Genomic DNA, 23,465 nt, shown 5'->3' with positions numbered 1-23,465 from the left:
GGTGGCAAATCTTTCAAACGCTCGTCTAATTCTCTACTTGTGTAGTGGCCCTTAAAATCTCATAGAAATAGTCTGACATCTTTAGGTGAGCAAACAATAACAGTTCCTAATTCTTTCAATGTTTTTATACCAAGCAAATTTTCTGGACATGATTTTGTCAATATAAGATCTGTAGTTGTCGTGAGGGGACCAACCTGCAAGGGCAGTGGTTTTGACGTGGTGTTTGTCACAGGTTGTCCGGAGAAACCCAGAGAAATACTTTTTGAACCCGAGAGAGGAGCCTCTGGGACCTCTTGATGGCTTATTGTTGTTTTACTGGCCCAAGTGTCTAGTAGAAACTTTCTATCCTCACCAAGAAGTCGGACCTCTATAAATGGGCCTTTCTGATCTACTGGGATGGGGATTAGGGGCAGTTTGTCATCTTCTCTCCCTTGGCAACATCATGAAAAATCTTGGTAGTATTCAGTGTAGTCGCTGTCTATAATGTTCATTTGGGCCATTTGTGTTGTCGGTGGAACTGAAGGTGTTGAACTGCCTTGGGAAACATTCTGTTTTGGCTGATATGGACGAGGCTGTGTCTTACCAGTAGCCAAATTGTGCTTTAAGACAGGGCAGTCTTTAACGAAGTGTCCCGTCTTTTTGAAATAATTACAAGTGCTCTTCACGTTTGTCTGGCTACCTGGTGTCTGTTGGCGCTGGGGTGCAGTTTGGGCTACTAATGCTTTCATCTTGGTGTCTTTCATGCGTTTCTTATCATTTTCTTCTTCATCCCTAATGCGATTTTGGTGATATAGTAGCATTTGTAACACCTGTGGTGGTGTATGTGCTTGCCAGGTACTTTCTACTTTTAGTACTCTTTCCTTAATAGCTGGCAAGGCTTTGTCTACTAATTTGGAAACAAACAGATGCGGGTAAGCTTCGCTTGTCGGCGTAAGGCCGCTATTTACCGCAAAACATTTTTCAAGTCTGGTGTAATAATCTCCTATGTCTTCACCATGTTTCTGTTTGCAGGAGGAAATGGTATCCCAGTCCTCCTTTTTTACTGTCAGTAACTGTGGTAGCACCTTTAAAATAGTGCCAGGAAGTGCTTTTAGTCTGTCTCCTATACCTTGACCTGCTACTCTAGTATTTTCGTCATTCTGAAGTTCGGTCCATCTAATGTGTTCACCTGCTACTTCCCAATCTTTTTCTCTTACTTTGTCATATATACCTGATGGCAACAATAATTTCAGAATTGCTGTGATATCAGAAAGAGTATATGTTCCCATCATTAATACATCTCCTAATTCTTTAAAGAATCCAGCAGGATCTTTTGAGTGGGAGGGAACCATCTCTTTTATCCTTAGTAACTCAAGTTTTGTCAAGGGTACATAAATAAAAACGCGTTGTACGGCGCCATTCGTGTCAACTCTGGGGTGGACCTCTCTCATGGGGAACTGGCGTGTTTGAGGAAGTCTATTAATTGGTCCACAAGTATTATTGAAAGATTTATATTCAGTCGTTTTCTGGTATTTCTGTCTAAAATCTATAAATGTGTTGAGAAAAACTGAACTATTGTGGACGAACATGTTATCAGCGCAGTCAGACAGAAAATCTTTGAGTCTTGGATCATGTTTAAAATGAGTGTCATTGAGTGTGATGAGATGTTGTACCATGTAGAGACTTGCTAATCTTTGATGTGAGCGTGGTAATGCTAGAAAAAGTTAGGCTATGAGATCATTGTCATATATCTTATATTGAGAGACCCATAGGGTCGCAGTTCTGGCTATTTCCTCCTCCTCCGGTGTAAGTGGAGGTTCCTGGTCTAACCAGTAGTCTAATGCATTGGATGTATTTTCAAATAACTCATCTGGAGATGACCATTCAGAGTGACCTTGGAGGAATGTAGGCGGGGGTGTACGTGAATTGGGGGCGGAAGAACGAACGGGTAGGACTTTTTCAGGAGGTTCAGTAATTTCCTCCTCAAGTTTCTTATTCTCTTCATTTGTTTGCAAGTTTTGCAGAATACGGGTCACCTTACGGGTGAACCTGTCTAGTGCATCCTTTATAAGTTCTAGACTAGTGTGGTCGGATGCGGAATCTAATAAGTCAAAAAGTGAAACTGGTACATTTCTTTCCTCTGCTTGTATGTGTTTTATGAAACAGCAAAGGAGGAACCTATACATGTGCATTTTTACAGGGTGTGATCTTCTTGTAGTCATAGCGTTAATGGCTCGTGAGTTCTCTCCAGTACGAAGAAACTCAGAGGCCGCTTGAAGAAACGTGTCAATTGCTGGTAGATGTCTTATTTCTTTCCAGGAGTCTTGAAGTATTTTACTTATTCGGCCCGCCTCCCCTGTGTTGCTCGGAGTCGGGTCATAGGGGCAGTCGGGAATTGTTTTACCTGGGTCTGGACCTACGGCACCCCCTTCTGGAGTGAGAGGTGGTGTGTTATGTTGTAAAAGGGGTGGCGAAGGCAGAGGGTGTTGAATTACTGGAACCTCATATGGAGGTGGAGTATCTAAAAGGAAATTGGTGAAAGTATCCTCTGGTGATGGGGCGGTAGGTTGTGTCTTAGGTGGTGCAATGTTAAGGTTTTCAGGTGCAGATGGCAATACAGGATAAAAACCAGTAGAAATGGCCGATTGTTCCCTTTTATTCCTTTCACTAACTACTTCTTTCCCTATTTCTTGTAAATGTTCTTTCTTGGCCTGCTCTGACATTCTCTTACCCTTTTCAACTTTATGCAATTCTTTCTGTTGCCTCCTATGGGCTTCTTTTCTCCATAATTCCACCGAGTCACTTTGTGACTGGCGGACTCCCTTTTTCTTCCACAACTGTTCCTCTAATTTTAAAATACATTCCATGTCAAAAGTACCATTTTCAGGCCATCTATATCTGTGTTCTAGGTCTTTAGTATAATCCACCCATAAATCACAATAAATAATTGCACCAACACCATGTTTTGCATACATGAAGTGTCCTGGAGTATCCCAAGGAGGAAGGGGAATTTCCTTCTCAAGAATACTCCTTTTGGTTGCTATCTTACCTATTTTCGAGAAAATAGGCATGATGGCAAGACTTTTCAAAGATTTAGAATTGAGAGAAAAAAGAAAAACAAACAGAACATATATCTTTACCGTACCCACGAAAGTGGTGAGTCCGTCTTTTATACTAGTTTAGCAGTCCTCACCAAAGATAGGTGAGAAACCAACAGAAACATGTATCTTTACTGCACCCTCAAAAGCTGTGGGTTCGTCTTTATACTTTTCAGCAGTACTCACCGAAAAAATAACTGGAAGGCCTCTTGAAGATCTTGAAATGCGCGCAGCTTCTAAGGTGGGGCTCGCAGAACCTCGGACTCGTCTCTTCACAGGTTGGGCTCTGGTTCAGGACGTTCTGCAATTTTCCTCACTGCCTCGTGTGGATGCCGGGTCGCCTCGAGGGAGTTAGCGGGAATTCCCCGCGTTGTGCACTTTGAAGTCCATCAAAGGTCAGGAGGGGATAGTACTGGGTCCAATATCGCCGGCGCATAGGTAAAAGGTAACGTCCCTATTCGGGCGCCAATTAATGTGGTAAATTAATTCAATATGACCTCATCTCAGAATTTCTATACCTAATAATCATAATTTCAGTCAAAGCAAAGAGAGGAGTCCGTGGTGCTCGAGTACCAAAAAGGGTCCAGTAACTCGAGTTAAGGGGAGAGCTCCAGCACCAAGCGGGTACAGGAGTGGTCTGCAGCTTTATTCACACATCAGAATATTTATACAGTTTTCAGTCAATAGGCAAAAGAAGAAAAGAGAAGTGACAAGAAAAAGGGAAGTGACAAGCAGTAATTTCCAACAGATGTGTCAAGGTAGGGGTGTGTCTTGTGTCTCGTGAGAGGGTATGCGATGTGTGGAAATGTGTTCTCTTTCAGTTGAAGGCCCTTCCTCATTCGGGGGTTTATCTCTGGCTTAGAGTCAAGAACAGGAACCATCTTGTGTAAAACAGGAGCTATCTTGCTGGTTCTGGGAATTGGCTGAACCACAAGAGTCAAAAAGAGGAACTATCTTGTGTAAAACAGAGGCCATCTGCTCTCTGGCTTGCAGTAAAGAACAGGAACTATTTCTTAAAACAGGAACTATCTGCTGGTTCTGGGAATTGGCAGAACCACAGAAATGTGTGGTCAATGAACGGGGGTGCCAGAGGCAGGGTGTCTTGCTTGTGGGTCTGAAGACCAAATGGATGTCACACACAAAATGGGTGCTTGTCTGAATGAGAAAAATGGCTGTCAGGCAGAAACAGGGAAATGATGGGGCACAATTGTCAATTTTATTTCCACAGTGCCCGCTATTTTCCATTAGTGCTCTTAATGTGTGCTGCTTCAGTTCATGGTGTAATGGGAGAGAAACTGATTACCCACTTGCCCAGCGTGCCTCCATGAAAGCACATTCCCTGTCCTGAGCCTCGCAGTTTAATTTACGTTCCTTCGGCATTCCGCCAATCAAGGCTTGTGTCTGGCCTCGAATCACTGACTTCAAATCATCCAATAGCACGCAAGCTGATTCAACAGGCCGGCCGTTCTCCTTAAAATAGAAGTCTGCTCCATCTCTCATACCAGCTTTGAACGCCTTGTCTTTTAAATATCACGGATCAACCCTTGGGGGTAGGATGAAGTCCACAACCGGACCATCGAGTTGCACCTTCCCCAGCGAATGGTCTCAGATTCCCCCTGCTATGTGTGTAGCGGCACTAAAATCAACTTTATTGACAGTCTGGGTGAAAAGATAGTGCAGGCATGCCAGATTAGCATCTGCTGCAGGCAGGTGCCTTCGGTTCTGATACCGTCTTCCCCTCTCGGGCATTTAGGAGTATCATGAATATAGTATAGGTGCAGTTCTGTCACTCCAGTCACCCCAATGCGTATATGCTCTGTTGTAAGCGTCTTACCCTTGCACAAGATGAGTCAGTCTTGTCTGGGTCTTTTTCCTGCTTCCCGGCACTTGAATGGCACGCCCGAACACTCGAGAGAGCAGTGACCCACCAGAAGGCTTTTGTGGAGCACTTTTGTCCTGGGTGTAGGGCTGCATTCAGTAGGGCACCAACTCTGACTTTTCTTTGCAGTTGCCCGAAGATTAGCAGTCCCAAGGTAGCAGTCACACCTGGCCTGTCGGTAAGTGCAGCCCCTCTGGAGGCCCGTCAGCAATTGTCCCTACACTGTGGCCGGCTGGACCACAGGCGTAAGCTCAGACAAGGTGTTCGACACTGGGGTAGTTGTAGTCCCTCATGGGCCTCTGACACAGAGTAGTCACAAACTCAGCAGCTAAAAGCCCAACACAGGCTCTCCAGGAAGCCAGTAGATTCAGACCCTGTTGTGTTAGGAATTTGGCAAATGCAACCTTGAACGGGCCAGTTGGCAGCACACAATCGTCCAACTGGGCCTCAACAATCACGTTGTCGTAGAGTTTTATTTTCTGCCTTGAACTGTTGGGAGTGTTGGCGGGGGGTCCCTCAGACTAGCGGGTCCTGCTGAATGGCTTTCCGGCCCGCCCTACAAATACCGGGGATGTGTCAGACCTGCTCCTTCCAGGACCGCCTTGTCCTCCTACTGGATAGTCAAACTCCCTTCCCTTTCTTACCAGACAAGGAGACTTCTAGGCAGACTTTTAGGCTCTTCAGTACAGGTACATAGCTTCTCCATTAAGTAATTCAGCCTGCAGGTGATGTCCCTTCAACTTAGATAGACTGTCAGGCTGACACCATCCCTGGTGTCACAGCAGGCACCTGAGTTCTTTGTAGAGCACATTATTCCTTGGTAACAGAGGACTTTGAACTGGAGTATAAAAGAGGGATAGATGGTCCAACTTGTATACACACCTGGCAGGCAGGAGATGCATTCTAATCTGTCGCACTCTCACATTGCATTTATGCTACGCACACCAACACCCTAAACACACACTGGATGTTAGCGCAAAGTCTGGGCGCAGGTATTGAAATGGAGCATTACATGGGTGTGTCAGTAGGAAGCCACTCCACTGACCATGATGCAAAGATCGCATCAGGCTATTGTTCCTTACAACAGGGTGCATTGCCACCACCGCTCTAGCTGTTAAACCCATGACAGTCATGTGCCTTAAATAAGGGCACACTTGGTGTGACCCTCCAGGTCAAAGGACCGGTCCGTGACCTATCATAACCCCTTGTTAGAAGTTGCACAGTACTGGGGTGACAGGAAAATCTCATGTAAATTTCTTTTTTTTTTACTTTGTGGTAGTTTTACCCCAGTAACGTGTGGTTACTAGTTTGACGGCATGGACTGGGCAGTTGCCACGAGGAACAGATTCTTCTCCCTGTCAAGCCACATGCCATTCACTATTTCATAGTGTTTTTCTGCTTTTATTTACCACTTGTTTTAAGCAGGTGGTATATATATGCATGTGGTTGGTTGGGGGGAGATTGGTGAAGTAGGGGAGGGATTGGTGAAGCAGGGGAGGGAAGGGGAAAGCATTTTCTAACAGAGGGAAGAATTGTGTGTTTTCCCCAGTTAGTAAAAAAACCAGCATAAGTCTTGGCTGCTTCTGCTGCACCCAGAGTCTTGTGCGTCTTTTCAGTCTAATTTTTCAGTCTGGAAAAAAATGGTGTCCTGTTTTTCTGCACCCAGTAAATCCAGGTGCAGAACAACCTAACAACTGATAATCAGGTGGAATAAAATGAACACATGAAAGTACGCCTTAATTTCATTGCCCTTGATTCATACTCTGGACAATAGTTGAGGGATAGGTCTAGGCATAGTCCTTGCAACACACAATAGATTTGCGTGCGTCAAAGGCCAGAACTCAAAAGTCAGGATACCAGATACAAGTAGGTGGTAACTCAGGGCAGGGGAAAACACCTGATGTCCATGGGGAAATTCCCATCCCAGATATCTACATTAAAAATTAATTAATAGTATTCTTTTTTAAATAGCTGTTTGGTGCCAGGGCATATGACTTTAATTTCTGCCTTTCGGATTCTATGTTACAACTCCATAGGGTACAGGTATCCTTTGTGAGCTTAATAAAATGTTGAAAATTCTACAAATCCTTACTCCTACATCCAAGTATTTTCAGGCTACCATTCTACACTCTGCTCTGTCAGAAGAGCAGCTCAACATTTTCAAAATTCTGCAATTCTGCATTGATTTGGCTTGTAAATAATTTTTGGAGAAATTTACATGTATTAACTATTTAATTTTAATACTATAGGTGATTGAAATTATGGACGAAAAAAGCACCATTTACCACCAGGCAACTGAATGTTAGTGCCATAAGAAGGATTATTCTGAAAAACTGAAGGACATCCAGCATTCTAAGTTTAAAAAATTTCCGAAATCTAGGTGTGGCGAGGAAGTGGGAGCTGAGGAAAGTTCTATACCTGTAAGTGAAGTCTCTAATTTTGCTTTTCATTAACCCAGAGCAAAGTCATATCTGTGCACACAGCATCAGAAATAATGCCAGAAAGACCAATCACAGCATCCTCATCTGAAATATTATCAGAAAGACAAATTGCCTCAGCATGACAGAATAACGTTCATCTAAAGCATCATGTAATCCCAGAGAGGAAGGACACACTGCATAAAAGAAAGTTATAACAAAAGGTTTCTTCTGGATACCATCAAAGAGAAGACACTAAAGAAGACTCCGAAGCTGACACGCTAACAACCAAAAGATTGGAAAATCACCTTTGTTCAACAACCGTTTTTAACCAGTTACGCAAGTTTCAGACTATCTGCCTCGGGATATAACACCTCGATCCACTCTGCTTACTCTTGCGAAAACCTTAAAAATTCACCACTTTATTTTGTTCATGACCATCTCAGATTGTTTCCTTTTTTATTATGTACTGTTCTGTAATTCTATGTAAATCGCCTCAACATTATCTGTTGTGCAGGAGTGATATGTAAAACTGTTAAATATCAAAATGGATTAAATGAGCACCTTTGTGCTATAGCTATTGTAAATAAATCCTGGTCTTCAGAACTACAAACCTTAACCTTACACCAAACATAGAAAGGATAAAAGGAACTGATGTTCTGCGACTAATGATCCACAATAGTACTGTCTATGTTTTAATGTCCTCAGTTACTGCCAATACGTCAGTGCAAAAAGTGACTTCTCAGCTTAATCATTAAATATCAGACTAACACCTTATCACTGCATTGCTAAGAACCTATACAAATAGATTTGAGAAAAACTTCAGTCACAAAATAAGTTGCTACCAGAGAGGCTATAACCAAAAGACTAAAATCTGCTAGAAACATTTCGACAGGTGTTACAGGGCTGCTTCCAGACATATTTTGCTCAATTCAAGTGTTAAGAAGATTACATACAACTTCTTTTAGAGATAAGTGCTGAACATTATCTAAACAAGCCCGACTCTAAAATCAGGTTCACTCTTACTGTGGCATATAAGCAAGAGAAAAGTAGAGATATTAACTCTAGGAATACAATTGATAAAAGCACGGGCTGTGAGAACAAATTCAGTGTTCAAACCCGTCTCAATCAAACCAAAATAACCCAAGTTGGGGAAAGAAATTACCTGTGCCAACTAAGATTCAGCCATAAATCTCATCTCGCTGAATTTGAGAGAATGCTCACTGGGAAAAACTACTCTCAGTGCAAAGTATGCCAAAAAAGTTTCAGGCGTAAATCTTATCTCACTAAGCATATGAGAATCCACACTGGGGGAAAACGTTACCAGTGCCCTGAATGCCAGAAATGTCTCATTGACCAAATCAGTCTCACTCGGCATATAAGAACCCACACTGGGGATAAACCTTATCAGTGCACGGATTGCCAGAAATGTTTCAGTTTAAACAGTAGTCTCACAAGGCACATAAGAACCCACACTGGGGATAAACCTTTTCAGTGCTCTGAATGCCAGAAATGTTTCGGTCGAAAGAACAGTCTCATTGTTCATATAAGAACCCACACTGGGGATAAACCTTTTCAGTGCTCTGAATGCCAGAAATGTTTCAGTCAAAAGAACAGTCTCATTGTTCATATAAGAACCCACACTGGGGAAAAACATGCAATAACCCATTCTATGGAACAACCTTATCAGTGCTCTGAATGCCAGAAATGTTTCAGTGTAAAACGTAATCTCACACGGCATACAAAGATCCACACTGGGGAAAAACGTTATCAGTGCTCTGAATGCCACAAATGTTTCAGAGACAAAAACTGTCTCACTCGGCATACAAGAACCCACACTGGGGAAAAACCTTATCAGTGCTCTGAATGCCAGAAATGTTTCATTGACACAAGCAAACTCATTGAACATACAAGAATCCACACTGGGGAAAAACCTTATCCATGCTCTGAATGTCAGAAATGTTTCAGAGACAAAACAACTCTTTCTCAACATACAATAACCCACACTGGGGAAAAACCTTATCCATGCTCTGAATGTCAGAAATGTTTCGGAGACAAAAGAACTCTTTCTCAACATACAATGACCCACACTGGGGAAAAACCTTATCCATGCTCTGAATGTCAGAAATGTTTCAGAGACAAAAAATCTCTTTCTCAACATATAAGAACCCACACTGGGGAAAAACTTTATCAGTGCTCTAAATGCCCAAAAGATTTCACACTTAAATCACTTCTAACTGGGCATATGAGATTCCACACTGGGGAAAAACCTTATCAGTGCACTGAATGCGACAAATGTTTCAGGGTAAAAGGCAATCTCACTCAGCATATAATAACCCACACTAGGGAAAAACCTTATCAGTGCTCTGAATGCCAAAAATGTTTCGGCCAAAAAAACAATCTCATTATTCATATAAAAACCCACACTGGGGAAAAACCTTATCGGTGCTCTGAATGCCACAAATGTTTCAGTGGGAAAAAAAGTCTCACTCAGCATATAAGAACCCACACTGGGGAAAAACCATATCAGTGCTCTGAATGCCAAAAATGTTTCGGCCAAAAAAACAGTCTCATTATTCATATAAGAACCCACACTGGGGAAAAACCTTATCGGTGCTCTGAATGCCACAATTGTTTCAGTGAAAAAAACAGTCTCACTCAGCATATAAGAACCCACACTGGGGAAAAAACCATATAGGTGCTCTGAATGCCAGATATGTGTCAGTAAAAAAGGCAGTCTCACTCAGCATATAAGAACCCACACTGGGGAAATACCTTATCAGTGCTCCAAATGCCAAAAATGTTTCAGCCTTAAATGTAATCTCACTAAACATATGAGAATACATACTGGAGAAGAAAATTATCAGTGCTCTAATTGTATTCAGAGGTAGAGATAATTTCAAGCGCCATAAGAAAACAGCATCAAAATATTTTAGTGCCAGAAAAGCATCAGTTTTAAACACAATCTCACTCTACATGAGCAGACGCACACAGGGAAAAAGCATCACCAATGCTGTGAATGCCAGAAATTCCTATCTGATAGGCACAGCCTCACTAACCGTAAGCGATTCTCCATATTGATGAAAAACCTTATGAGTGTTCTGAATACCAGAAAAGCTGCAGATAAAAACGCTATCTCACCATAAGAAACTCCACACTGGAGAAAATCCTTATGCCAAAAAAGCTAGTATCTGAAATACAGAATCTGAAAGAAACACGTTAGTGTTGAATGAATGAATAGCATTTTTATATCGCGCAAAACTTAGCCCCAAGGGGCATCAAGGCGCCAGACAAACAAACAAAAGGTCCACATTACCAGATAGATGAACCAGGAAGCCACAAAAGGCGCAGTCCCTAATATGCCTGGGAGAAAAGCCAGGTCTTCAGGTGTTTTTTGAAGACCGCTAAAGAGGATTGGCTAGTGAGCTCAAAAGGGAGAGAGTTCCAGAGTTTAGGAGCTAGAACAGAAAAAGCTCTGCCTCTCCACTTTGCCTTTGTGAACTTGGGGACCACAAGCAAATTCTTGGAAGAAGACCGGAAGGTTCTACTGGGGGAATACACACACAGAAGGGCCCTGATACCTTCTGAGCCTGCGCCGTAAAAAGCACCATGGGCTAAGCACAGGAGTTTAAAGGTAATCCTAGAGGGGATGGGAGTTCCTGCCAAAAGTCTTGAATCATTTGAAAAGATACCATCCAGCTTATGGCGGGCCAAATGTGTGGGGCCAATGACCAGTTGACCCAAACCACATGCCGCTAGACCATCTACAAGTACTGCAGTATCCTTCGATTCTATGGCCTCTAAGTGAAAATTAAAATTGCAGAGAATAATGAAGTGGGGCTTATCAACGTAGGGCTCTATCAATTTAAGGAAGTCATGGGCAAAGGTCGTTCTGGGGCCAGGAGGTCTATAACAGAGAATACCAGAGAAAGAGGCCGAGGGAAGGAAATTAATAGAGAAATACAAAGCCTCAAACTTATCAGAGGGTAAAGAAAGAGGCTTAGTGCTACAAGTAAAAGTGTCTCTGAAAAGGATACCCAGGCCACCTCCCTTTCGTCCTGACCTATCCATTCTGGCCAAAGAATAGCCCTCGGGGACTGCCTCTACGAAGTCACGGCTGGAGGTTTCAGAACCCCAGGTTTCGGTACTAAAGACCCAAGGGGGCCTTTTTTGAGAGACAAAGTCGTTGAAGGCAACATTATTACGAGCCAACGACCTAGCATTAAGGAGCAGGCCAGCCTCACTTAAATCGTTAGGAATGGGAAACTGACTTCCATATCTCCCTAGATTTATTAAGACAATAATGGCGAGGGCGTATGGATCTAGAAACCCCTTTGCAACAGTTGAGATTAACCAGGTTGTCAGGAATAGAAGAGAAATGACACGGTTTAAACCCAGGTCTAAGTGCAAGAAGTGCAGAGTGGGAATATAACTCACGATTTTTATGAAGAGTAAAACGAGGTCCAGCCCAACTAGCCCCTTGCGCGTCCTTAGCTCGGACAAGTGCAACTTCGGCGCACGCCTGCTGCGCGCGTCCGCTGTGCGCGGAGAAAGTCATCCCGATTAAATATGGCCGGCCCGAGTCTGGCGCACCACCTGACCGGCACCAGCCAATGGGAGCGGGGGGGGCTAGCTGTCTGCCGCCGTGCCCTCCACGCAAACGGAAAACCCGCGGTGGAATGGGGCACAGGCAGGTAGGGACCAAACAACACTAAGCAAAGCACCCAATGCACAGTAAAATGATTTCCAATTAAAATGCGAGAAGTTTTAAAATTCGGCGATATATGAAAAGTCAATTCTAAAATAGCAGCAGTAAAGACCAGTTAGCAGCAAGTTAATTCAAATTATTTTAGAGCAGCCGGGCATAGTAATTCATGCACCGGTAACGAGAACCAACTGAGGGTTCCAGTCGTCCCGATTAAATATGGCCGGCTCCGAGTCTGGCGCACCACCTGACCGGTACCAGCCAATGGGAGCAGGGGGACTAGCTGTCTGCCGCAGTGTCCTCCACGGAAACGGGAAAACCCGCTGTGGAACGGGGCACAGGCAGGTAGGGACCAAACAACACTAAGCAAAGCACCCAATGCACAGTAAAATGATTTCCAATTAAAATGCAAGAAGTTTTAAAATTCTGCGATATATGAAAAGTCAATTCTAAAATAGCAGCAGTATAGACCAGTTAGCAGCAAGTCAATTCAAATTATTTTAGAGCAACCGGGCATAGTAAGTCATGCACCGGTAGATTCCTTACCTTAGAATTACCCCCAGGCGTCAGACTGGATGCGGAAAGTTTTTCGTCAGCAGTACCCCTGCGCGTCGGTAGGCGTCGTCTGCGGCTCCGTGTCGGTGTCGTGATCGCCGGAATGATGTCGCTGGAGTACTTAGACGCCGCCCTCGCGCGCTGACGTCATTTCTTCTTTTTTCCGCGCCAGCTAGCGCAGATCCGGGAAGAGCACGTACCTTTAGTCATTTTTTGACAAACTTTTTGGACATTTTTGTCTATCTTTGGTGCCAGTAGGGATGCCCGGTTTAAAGCTGTGTGACGCCTTTAACCGACTGATGTCTGTTACCGGCCCCCTCCGCCGGTGTCCCTACTGTTTGGGGGGCGACCACGATGACAAGTCGTGCCCTGACTGCCGGGCCTTGACGTCGAAGGCTAGGCGGGAGCGTTCCCGTAAGCTCCTCGAGCTCCGGCAGTCGACTGTGTGCCGCTCGAGGTCCCAGTCGGGGAGGAAGTCGAGGAACTGGTCGCGGAGCCGCAGTCATCACCGATCATCCGGATCCAAGTCCTCGCACTCGGGTCAGTCGAGGCATGTCAAAAAGAAGCAGTGTTGCTCTTCGGACTCCCCTAGCCACTCACGCGGCTCAGGAGTCGTATCATGTCCCACACCCTCCGCTCCCTGGACTCAATGCGACTCCGGGCGATATTAGAGACTTCCTCGTTGCCAAGAGGACTCTCTTCCCGCCGTCGACACCTGCCGGCGCGGCTTCGGGCCCGCGGGCCCGACTGGGAGTCCTAACTTGCTGGCGGTTTCGGCCCCGGTGCCGTCGGCAACTTCGGTCTCGGCGTGCAGGACCCCGTGGGATCCAGGCCTGGATCCCGGTCGACGCCAGTTGACCTTATGACTCCTCCGCTGGTGCTGACCCCGGCGCCATCCTCGGACAACACCGTCCCTGGTTTTACCCCCAGTCCTGGTTCGGGGTCGGAGCAGGACCCAGAGTTGGGTATCTGCCGCTGATGAGGGTTCCCTAATCTCTGTCTCCCATATGGCCTTCCCATCCCAGAAGAGATACATGCGTCCCTGTGCCAGAAGTAGGTTGTGGTTGCTATTCCCACTACTTCTTGGTACCCAAGAAGGACAAAGGCCTGCGTCCTATCTTAGACCTCAGGGACATCAACCGGTTTCTCCGGAAGGAGAAGTTCAAGATGTTAACCTTGGCTCAGGTCTTGTCTGCCCTCGACCCTGGAGATTTGATGGTAGCGTTGGACTTGCAGGACGCTTACTTTCACATCCCCGTCTTGCCTGCCCACTGGCGCTACCTACGGTTCATGGTAGGCCACAAGCTTTTTCAGTTTACCACACTCCCCTTTGGCCTTACCAGCGCCCTTAGGGTGTTCACGAAAGTGATGGCGGTGGTCGCAGCTCATGTGCTCAGATCAGGGGTTCCAGTCTTCCCCTATCTCGATGACTGGCTGTTTAAAGGCAGCTCGCTGAGGCTGTCGTCTCCCACCTCCAGACTACAGCGGACTTCCTGCATTTGCTGGGGTTCACAGTTAACGTGCAAAAGTCGCACCTGATTCCCTCCCATAAGTCCTTTGAATCAGAGCGGTTCTGGCACAGCGCAGTTTTTGGTCTATCCTCCGGAGCAGCGAGTCCAGGATATTCAGACTAGGATACCGAAGTTTCAGCATCCATCCCGGTTTTCTGTGAGAATGACCTTGAGGCTGCTGGACCTCATGGCCTCCTGCATACTGCTGGTGGATCATGCCAGATGGCATATACGGGCTCTGCAGTGGGACCTGAAGTTCCAGTGGGCGCAGCACCAGGGGAATCTTTCCGTTGACGTTCAGATCTCGGAGGGGACTGCAAGTCAGTTGCAGTGATGGCTCACGAACCAGGATTGGGTCAACGGCAGATCCCTCTCCCTTCCTCAACCTGAGTTCACAGTAGTGACGTATGCTTCACTCCTGGGATGGGCCGGCCATATGGGAGAGGCGGAGATCAGAGACGTCTGATCTCCGGCGGAGTCCAGGCACCACATCAACCTTCTGGAGCTCTGGGCGATTCATCTTGCACTGAAGGCATTCCTTCCTTCTGTTAAAGGAAGAGTTGTGCAGGTGTTCACGTACAACACCACCGCCATGTGGTACTGCAACAAACAGGACAGGGTGGGGTGGGGTTGTGGACCCTATGTCAAGAGGCTCTTCGCCTTTGGACATGGCTGGAACATCAGGCCATATCTCTGGTGGTTCAACAACTAGCAGGTTCACTGAACGCCGGGATGGACAAACTCAGTGCCTCATGGATCACAAATGGCATCTTCACTCGAAGGTGGTGCGAGGTCTCTTTCAGCAGTGGGGAGAGCCTTGGTTAGATCTATTCGCCACTGAAGAGGGCACACAATGTCAGCAGTTCTGCGTGGTAGAGTTTCCAAGGCGGCTCTCGATCGGCTACCCTTTCCGTCGCGAGTGGAGTTGTGCCTGTACCACTTCTGCCAAGATTGCAAAGAAGATCAAACGCGACAGGTCCCAAGTCATTCTTGTGGCTCCTGACTGGGCACAAAGAGTCTGGTACCCCGAGCTCTTGAGCATGGCCATCGATCCTATTGTTATCAGATTTCTGAAGTGCATTACTCCTCTCTTTCCTCCTTCTCCTTTCGTAATGCCCCAGTGGGACTTGAATCTTTTCCTCACTTATCTTATATGTGCTCCCTTTGAGCCCCTACATAATCGTCCACTTTGCCTCATTGGAAGATTGCTTTTTTGCTTGCCATCACCTCTGCTCGCAGGGTGAGTGATCTTCAGGCTCATCTTCCAGACCTCCCTTTCTTGCTGTCCATCCGGACAAAGTAGTCCTCCATATAAGCCCTCTTTTCTGCCCAAAGTGATTGCCTCTTTCCACATAGGTCTCACCATTGCATTGCCTACCTTCTTCCCACCTCTGCACCCTTCCAAAGAGGAGGGGAGATTTCACTGTCTGGACCCAAAACATGCGCTGTCTATCTACCTTGACCGCACTAATGCCTTCCGGGTGGACGATCAACTCTTTACGGATTATGTGGGCACCAAGAAAGGTCGGGCAGTGCACAAAGATACCATCTCTCGATGGGTCGTCCTATGCATTAAGATCTGTTATTCTTTGGCTAAAATGGAACCTCCAGTAGGACTGCGCACCCACTCAACCAGGGCAAGGGCAGCCACTACTGCTTTGAGACGTGGAGTTCCGCTGGTTGACATCTGTCACACAGCCACGTGGGCATCCCTGCACAAATTCACTGTGCATTACTGCGTGGACAGCCAAGTCCGGAGAAATGGCCTTTTCGGCCTTTCTGTTCTCCAGGAATTCTTGGAGTGAACTTAGTTTGCAGACCCTCCTACGGGGTTGGAATTGCTGGGGTATCTATTCTAGGGTATGTAATCTATAACTAATAGTCTCTTTCAGATGAACTAGTTACCTTCGGTAATGATGTATCTGTAAGAGACATATATTAGTTATAGATGCCTTACCACCCCACCCATCCTCCCCATTCTGCACACTGACTTGTAGGGATAGGGATTCCCTTGCAGGTCCCTAGTTTTCTGCACCAATGGCCAGTGTCTTGCATGGGTCTGCGCTTCTGGCATTGAACGTTGTGTCAATACTGTGGTTAGCGCTCAGGAGCGGTGTCTAAGTAGCCACCGCGGCGTCATCCCGGCGACCACAACGCCGATGACGGACGCGGAGTCGACCGATGCCACCTACCGACACGCAGGGGTACTGCTCAGAAAAAATTTCTTCTGATCCAGTCTGACGCCTGGGGGTAATTGTAAGATAAGGAATCTATAACTAATATATGTCTCTTACAGATGCATCGTTACCGAAGTTAAGTAACTTGTTCGTTTTGTGCCTGCCAGGTATGGTGCATCAATTGAGGGCAGATAATGAACAACATTAAGATATAAAGAAAACTGGGTGGGTGCCAAGGCACAGCCTTGGCAAACACCTCAATTGATAGGAAATCGTTCAGTCACCTGTCCCTGGGTTCTCCAGCGAACCTGGGCATAATCGTGGATATCTTCTACCTGAAGCCTGTCTGAAAGGAAGATACTTTGGCCATAGCAGCAGTCCATTCCTCAATCTTGCTCAAGAGCAATTGGGCAGAAATTTTCTTTGCACAGTTGATCAAGCTGATCAGCCTGTAATTGGCTGGATGGAATCTATACCCCTTCTTATATAACGGGACGATGTCCACTCCCTTCCAAGAGTCTGGTACTGGGGCACCACTGATAATGGCATTAGTTAAGAAAAGGTTATACTAAGACAATTAATCTCTTTCTAGCAAAATGATATATGCTGGAATGCTGTTTAATCCTGGAGCTCTACCTCTGGTTATTGCTTCCAGAGCTGAGGATGTCGGCCAGGTAAAGGAAACTGCCAGGTTTAGTTATAGAGTTGTCTGTTTACACAGTCCTCAGCACAGTGTTCGGCTCATTAAATGGAGTTACTGAATAAAGATTGTAGAAATGATCTTCCCAGGTCTGGGGAGAAATTTTATTTTGCAGAGGTGAAGCAGAGACTTTGAGAAGTTGGCCTGATATATGATGTTCACTAGTTCTAGTGACCACCTTGTATCATTCCAAACAACCCTTATGGTGATTGGTTGTAAGTCAACCTTATAGACCAGCTATCCTATTGGTAGCATGGACAAAGCAGTCTTAGGCTAAACTCTTTTGGCATGTATTACCATATGTAACCCCTTGAAGTGCGCAAAGTTAGAAGCAGTTCACATTGAAATCAATGGATGCGTAAACGTTTTAAAGTTAAAGGTAGGAAGTCTTCCGGTCAGTCTAGAACTTAACCCTTTGGAATCTGGACACTAGGAGAGTGGAACTACTCAGGAGCACCGGAGTGCTTGCGTTACCTCACCCGCAGGAAGCGGGTGCAGTGGTGCCAAAGTGTGTCGGTATTCTGCAGGAGTTCAGATGGAGCCTTGGAGCGTTGATGCTGCAGGCGACCTGATGTGAAGAGTTCCGGTGGATACAAGGGTGGATCTGAAGTGATGAAGACCTGAAAGCAGAGGGGACAATGTTCAAAGTCACTAGCCAGTGACCGGTGTGGAACCAGGAAGGAACCAGGCGTTGTCGGGTGCAAACAGGTGATGTCGTGAAGCTTTTCTCTTCAGCCAGTGGACCAGGTGACGATGACGACGACCAAGAGTCACTCACGAGCTGTCCCACGAAGGCTCTAGTTGATGGCGGTGTCGGCTTCTTGATCGGCGCAAACAGGCCTTGGCTAATGCAAGCCACGCAGGAAACAAAGAAGGCTTCTCTCTCGGACCAGCAAGGTCAGAGGGGTTGCTGCTTTTAGGAGCAGCAAGGGCCAGTCTGGAGCAACCAGACCAGCGGTGGAAAGTTGTCGTTTGGTCGCCAAAATGGCCACTAGCCAGCGGGCTAGCAACCGGGAAGGCGCGTCGAGTGGAACAAAGCAAAAGGGCCCCATGCAGATCTCGTGAGAGCTGGGGGGCTGGTCCTTGGTGCAAATGTAGCTCGGTGGTTGAGCTTCTCAAGACTCCTAGCACAGCGGTGAGGGTGCCTCAGGTGCTGCGCAGTCAGCTTCTCGTGGACTTTCCAAGAGGTCCGGTCCCACGTCTCAGGTCGCCTCCACTCGTCTCAGATTTGCAGGGGCTGTGGATCGGGCTGGTAGATGTCTGGGAGTCTGGTTCTTGTTGGGCTCTGGCTCGAGGCAGCGGCAAAGCAAGTCGTTGATCGCTGGATGGTGCCTGTGTTCACAGGGTGGTCACTCCTTGGCCACAAGGGAGATTCTTCAGTCTTCTGAGCAGCAGAATGTTGAAGGTCCAAAGTTTCTTCTTCTTCAAGCGTAGTTCAGGATAATCTAAAGTCTTGGGACACAGCTCCTACCTTTAAACCAAATCAAGGGGCTGGATTACCTACTAGGTCCCTCCTATGGGTGGGACTAGGAAGGGGGGTGGTTACACCCCCTTTCCTTTGTCCAGTTTTGCGCCAGAGCTGGGGCTGGAGTGCCCCAGCACCGGTTTGAACTGGCATATGCACGGGGACACCTTGTGTGCCCCGGGCATGTCTGATTCTATTCAGCCCTCCCTAACCCACTACGCAAAATCCTGTCTGGGGTGGTGCTAGCACCTCCCAAGGCAGGAAACCCTTTGTCCAAGCCTCCCTAGCTGGAAGGACTCCCAGCAGCAGGAGGTCAGACTTGTGTCTGTGGTGGCTGCATCCATTTTATGATGCTGAGGCTCTGTTTAACTTTACAGGGGTTCAGGTTCTGTACATGTCGTGTCCCTCTAGAAGGGTGTAATGCTACCCGCGTCGCCATAATTGGCGAGGGGGTAGTATTCCAATTTGTATGACACCTTACTCAACATGTTTTGATAATGTCAAACCAGGGTTAGCATTTAACCTCGAGGTTCATAATGCACTTAAGAGTATATGGTATGACGCTATCAAGAAATAGCTAAAGGACATGGTTCCGAAAGCTTCAGACAGGCTCATCTCATGCTAGAGCACCATCTCACACATAACCAAGCACTCTGCCTCCAGGATTGGTAAGGCCTGCCATAGGAGTGACTTATAGGTTACTGTGTGTCCTTTGTATGTTAGATATAGAGATACTATACCTAAAGCAAAGGGTGATTACACCACCTTGCCCCAGCTGAGTGATCAGCCAGTTGTGTCAAATAGTAAGGCCAGGCCAGGGGTGGTACAATACGTGCTATAGCCCCTGGTAGGCCTTGGATGCACCTATGCCCTGTGTACCTAGGGTACACTGTACAGGGGCTCACAAGGTGATCCATATTCCAATTGGTAATGCACCCAAAGTGCATTGGCATAAATTTAGAGAGAGAACGGCAGGCTGTGGGTCTAATTGGCAGGCCCACAGCCACATTAAGTCAAAAACCAATGAAGCAAAAAGCAAAAAATTGGGGTGACCATAGGATAGCAGACCCTACTCTCCTACAGAGACCTCTCTCTCCTCCACTTTACAAGAGCCCAAAACCTGGTGGAGTTCTTAACCCCTTCACTGCTAGGCCTTTTCCCCTCCTGTGCTAAGCCTTTTTTTGGCGATTTGGGGTGAAGCTGCCGGGGCATGGAGGCTGACTTTTGGCACTTAGCCTGTGCATGCCTTGGGGTTGCCGAGTTCTGGGCTGAGGTAACGAGTAAACTGTCCAAAATGGTCAATGTGAACGTGCAATGCACCCCGCACATTTGTCTGCTGGGCTTGGTGCCATTTTTAAAGGGAGTAGTGGGCAAGTTCGTAAAAGTGGCACTGCTTCTTGCAAAAACAGCGAGTGGCCCTTTCCTGGGACAGTGCGGTAAAATCCCAAAGTGCCCTCTGGCTTAAAGATTTAGTTTATCACTGTGACAACCTAGCAATATATGCAGAGGATCTACCATCTTCTTCTAGACTCTAGACCCCGTGATATATGGGAACCGTTGTTAAAATATTTGAGATCTGTGGAACACTGTGAGACTAATGAAGTACCAGAATAATGCGTTTAGATTGTCTTTATATTCATAGTGTAATGCCTTTTTTGATATAGTATCCGCATATTCACCACTGACATACATATGTGATCAATATTGCAACTTCTATTTAATTACATTCTATACTATTGTGCCAACATACTGTATGCTGTTAGAGAAAACCCCCCCCAAAAAATTGGGGAGAAATTTTATTTTGCCGAGGTGAAGCAGAGACATCTCTTCCCTCCACTTTACAAGTGCCCAAAACCGGGTGGAGTTCTTAAGAGACCAAGCCAATTTGAGTTCATTTTTTTGTTTGAATATATTTTATTGAGAATGTAACATTGAGACAGCACATATAGCGATCATTCAAAAGAATAACAGAAAATGTTCACGTTTGAGGCATTGTAGTAGACAGTTACAACTTTGGAGAGTAACTCAAGATTAATGCTATACTAGATGGGGGGGGTGAAAAAGAAGAAATAATATAGGAGGAAGCATAAAATCCCCCTCATAACAAAACAACGAATGTGTCAAAAAAAGGGGGGGAATGCGCAAATGAAGTGTGTCTAGCAAAATATATATTCAGGTGTCATGTCAGCGTGTTCTAGCGTGGGTGCAGACTGGTGTCCGAGTGAGTGAAAGCTTGATAAACCCAGGAGGCCCCTTCCGAGGCGAGTGCCCGGCAGATCGGCAGCGCGTGTTGTCATGCGTGAGAAGAGGGTAACTCATCCCATGCAGGCAGTAAAAGACAGTCGGTGGTCGCATCGTGCGCGAGGCATGCGATAGTTCCCAGCATTTCTCGCAGTCGCCCGCCCCTATTGCACCGCTGTTTTATTAATGCCGCTAGGTGAGGGTGGTGTTTGAGTGTCATCCTGGTCTGTGTATGCCTGTCGGAAAGCCTGCAAGACATCCCTCCAGAGCTGCGCTATCGATATGGCCCTCAGGCCTGCCGTCTCCTCCCTACAAAGGGTCACCTCTTCCGCCATCGCCCAGTTGTTAAAAGAGGTATACCAATGCCAGAGGTGAGGAGGGTCTTTACTTTTCCAATGTTTGGTGATTAACCTCTTGGCGGTGATAAGCCCCAAATCCCAGAATCTGGAACAGACCTTGGTGTGTTTTCTCCTCTTAAACAACCCAAGTAAGCAGGCCTCCCACGTGTGTGGCAATTCCTCTCCAACCCCCTTCGTTAACAGCGTCACCACTGCCGTCCAATACTTGTGTAGCCTGGGGCAGGCCCAGAGCATGTGGAGTATGTCTGCATTCACCAGTGAGCAGCGAGGGCACTCCGATGTGTCTACGGTAAAATATTGGTTGATTCTGTCTGGTGACAGATATGCTCTATGCTTGATGTAGTATTGTATGACCTTAAAACGGGAGTTGCGCGGGAAGTTGCTAGGTCCCTCTAAGATACTCTCCCATTCTTTATCCGTCCAATCCCTGCCCCTGTCCATCGCCCATTTGTCTCTCAACGATTGGAGGGTGCAAACAGTGTGCGTTAACAGTGCCTGCGTTAGCCAATGAATGACATGTGATCCACCCCCATGATGTGTAAGCACTGTATCAATAGATGTGTCTGTGGCTCTTCAGAGATATCACCCCAAGCTGCCGTGTACGTGCGTACTATTGATGCATGTAACAGGAACTGTCCAGCCGGTATGTCCGAGTCAGCCCGTAGCCTATCAGGGAGCAGGGCACCATCAGCATAAAGATCAGCTATCTTTTCTATCCCTGCTTGTTCCCAGTGCTCTAGTGCAGGTGCCGAAATGGCCCCTCTATGTTTGGGGGTATAGGGTGTTGTCGTTCGTGTGACACACCCCCAAACAAACACCTTCCCACCCCCGAACCAAAGACCTGTTACAAACCCCCCCACCCTGCACCCCTGTGTAAGACTAAATAGCCACCCCAACTTGCAGTGTGCCTGTCGTCCTAGCATCAAACTAATCTACAAAAAGAAACCCAGAGGAGGAAAGAGTCCCACCAATCGCCCCGCCACCCCCGGGTATGACACATCAAATCACACAACAAAAGTCATCAAACCACAGTCTGAGGCTATCAGTAAAGTTCAGAAACCGGAAACCTGCTCCTATTCCTGCTCCGTCGGACCGCCCTCCGCTCCTCCAGATTGTTCCTCCCGACCACGTTGATGAGGCAAAGTGTCGAGCCAGTCTCCCACCCCCTCTGGACGATCAAAGAAATATGTCTGTTCCTCGAATTCAGTGCGCAGCTTAGCTGGAAAAAGCATTGCGTACTTCAGTCCCACCTCTCTCAGTTGCCAATTAACACCCAGAAATCCCAGTCTTTGCTTTTGAACCGCCTGTGTAAAGTCTGGGTAGAAACTTACAGTGGTGGTCTCATATTTCATAGGTCCACCCACCCGCGAAGCCTGCAGGATAGCGTCTCTATCCCTAAAGTTAAAAATTCTGGCGATGATAGGCCGCGGCGGGGCACCCAACTTCGGTTTACCACCCGGTACTCTGTGGGCACGTTCAACCGCAACAAACTTGCTCAGTCCTTTAGGTACGAGGTGATTGATTATAAGATCCTCAACAAAAAGATCAGCCGCCGGATCCTCCGACTTCTCTGGGACACCAATAATGCGTACATTGTTACGCCGGGCCCTACTTTCAAAGTCCTCAAACCGGCAAGCAAAAAGATCGTTGGAGGTCCGCAAATTGCGGACCTCTGTCTGCAAGTCAGACACGTCACGCGTCAGGCTGGAGGTCTTCAGATCTAAATATTTGACCTTCTCATTAGTTTTTGATAAATCTGCTCAAATCAAATTAACATTGATCGAAACAGTGTCCAGCTTGTGGGCAAGAGTCTCAAATTGTTGGCCGATGGAGGCTTTCATTCCGTCAATGGCGCCCATGACATCCTGCAAAGTCAATTCCGTCGAGGAGGTCGGGCCATCCCTAGTTTCTTCCAGTGATCTACCCGGTCCACTGGGGGATCCTTTAGATTGGGCATATCGGTCCATGTTATTTGCTTGAGTATAACCACCTCGCCGAGTGGTCTTGGACTTCTGCTTGTCCCCATCAGGCCTGGCCGCCATCGTGGACAAGGAGATCACCAGAAGCAATAGACAACGAGAGAAGATGGCAGCACTCAAAACCGCAACCAAACTATCAGTGGCAACCAGAGGGCACAGGCCCGTCCATTCACAGTTCACGCACTCAGGACAGCACCCTTGATTGTCGTGCAGCCCGATAGCCCTCTGCCCGCAGGGAACGCTCTCAGCCAGGATCAGATTGGAGCCTCAAAATCGAAAGTGAAAGTCCAAATCAGCACGACAGTCCGTACCCCCTCAGGCCGTTGTTGTTCAACTTCTGCCTGGGCACCATGCCAACTCGAGCCCCGGGCAACTCCAAGGGGCAGGCCGCGTTCTTCAG

At 46.8% G+C, this 23,465-nt stretch overlaps 2 protein-coding genes and 1 long non-coding RNA gene across 3 annotated transcripts in view; all 3 read left to right on the top strand.

The window, feature by feature from the left end:
* LOC147701091 (uncharacterized) overlaps nt 1-8,499 on the top strand; it is an 84,281-nt gene extending 75,782 nt beyond the window's left edge. The window contains exon 4 of the long non-coding RNA XR_015297431.1: nt 7,206-8,499. This is a non-coding gene — a long non-coding RNA (uncharacterized LOC147701091). The remainder of the gene's footprint in view (nt 1-7,205) is intronic.
* Nucleotides 1-23,465, top strand: part of LOC147701089 (uncharacterized) — a 546,834-nt gene that overhangs the window by 255,237 nt on the left and 268,132 nt on the right.
* On the top strand, nt 8,590-10,456 carry LOC147701090 (uncharacterized). Its single transcript, XM_086928381.1, has one exon. It carries the CDS (start codon nt 8,590-8,592, stop codon nt 10,069-10,071), a length of 1,482 nt encoding a protein of 493 aa, XP_086784507.1. The 3' UTR covers nt 10,072-10,456.

The sequence above is a fragment of the Lissotriton vulgaris genome, chromosome 7 (assembly GCF_964263255.1).
Source record: "Lissotriton vulgaris chromosome 7, aLisVul1.2, whole genome shotgun sequence".
Lineage (NCBI taxonomy): Eukaryota > Metazoa > Chordata > Amphibia > Caudata > Salamandridae > Lissotriton > Lissotriton vulgaris.
This window is presented reverse-complemented; position numbering and strand designations above follow the sequence as displayed.

Bases quoted from the DNA above. Each gene is read 5' to 3' on its own strand.
- LOC147701090 (XM_086928381.1), top strand. From the start codon at position 8,590: ATGCTCACTGGGAAAAACTACTCTCAGTGCAAAGTATGCCAAAAAAGT.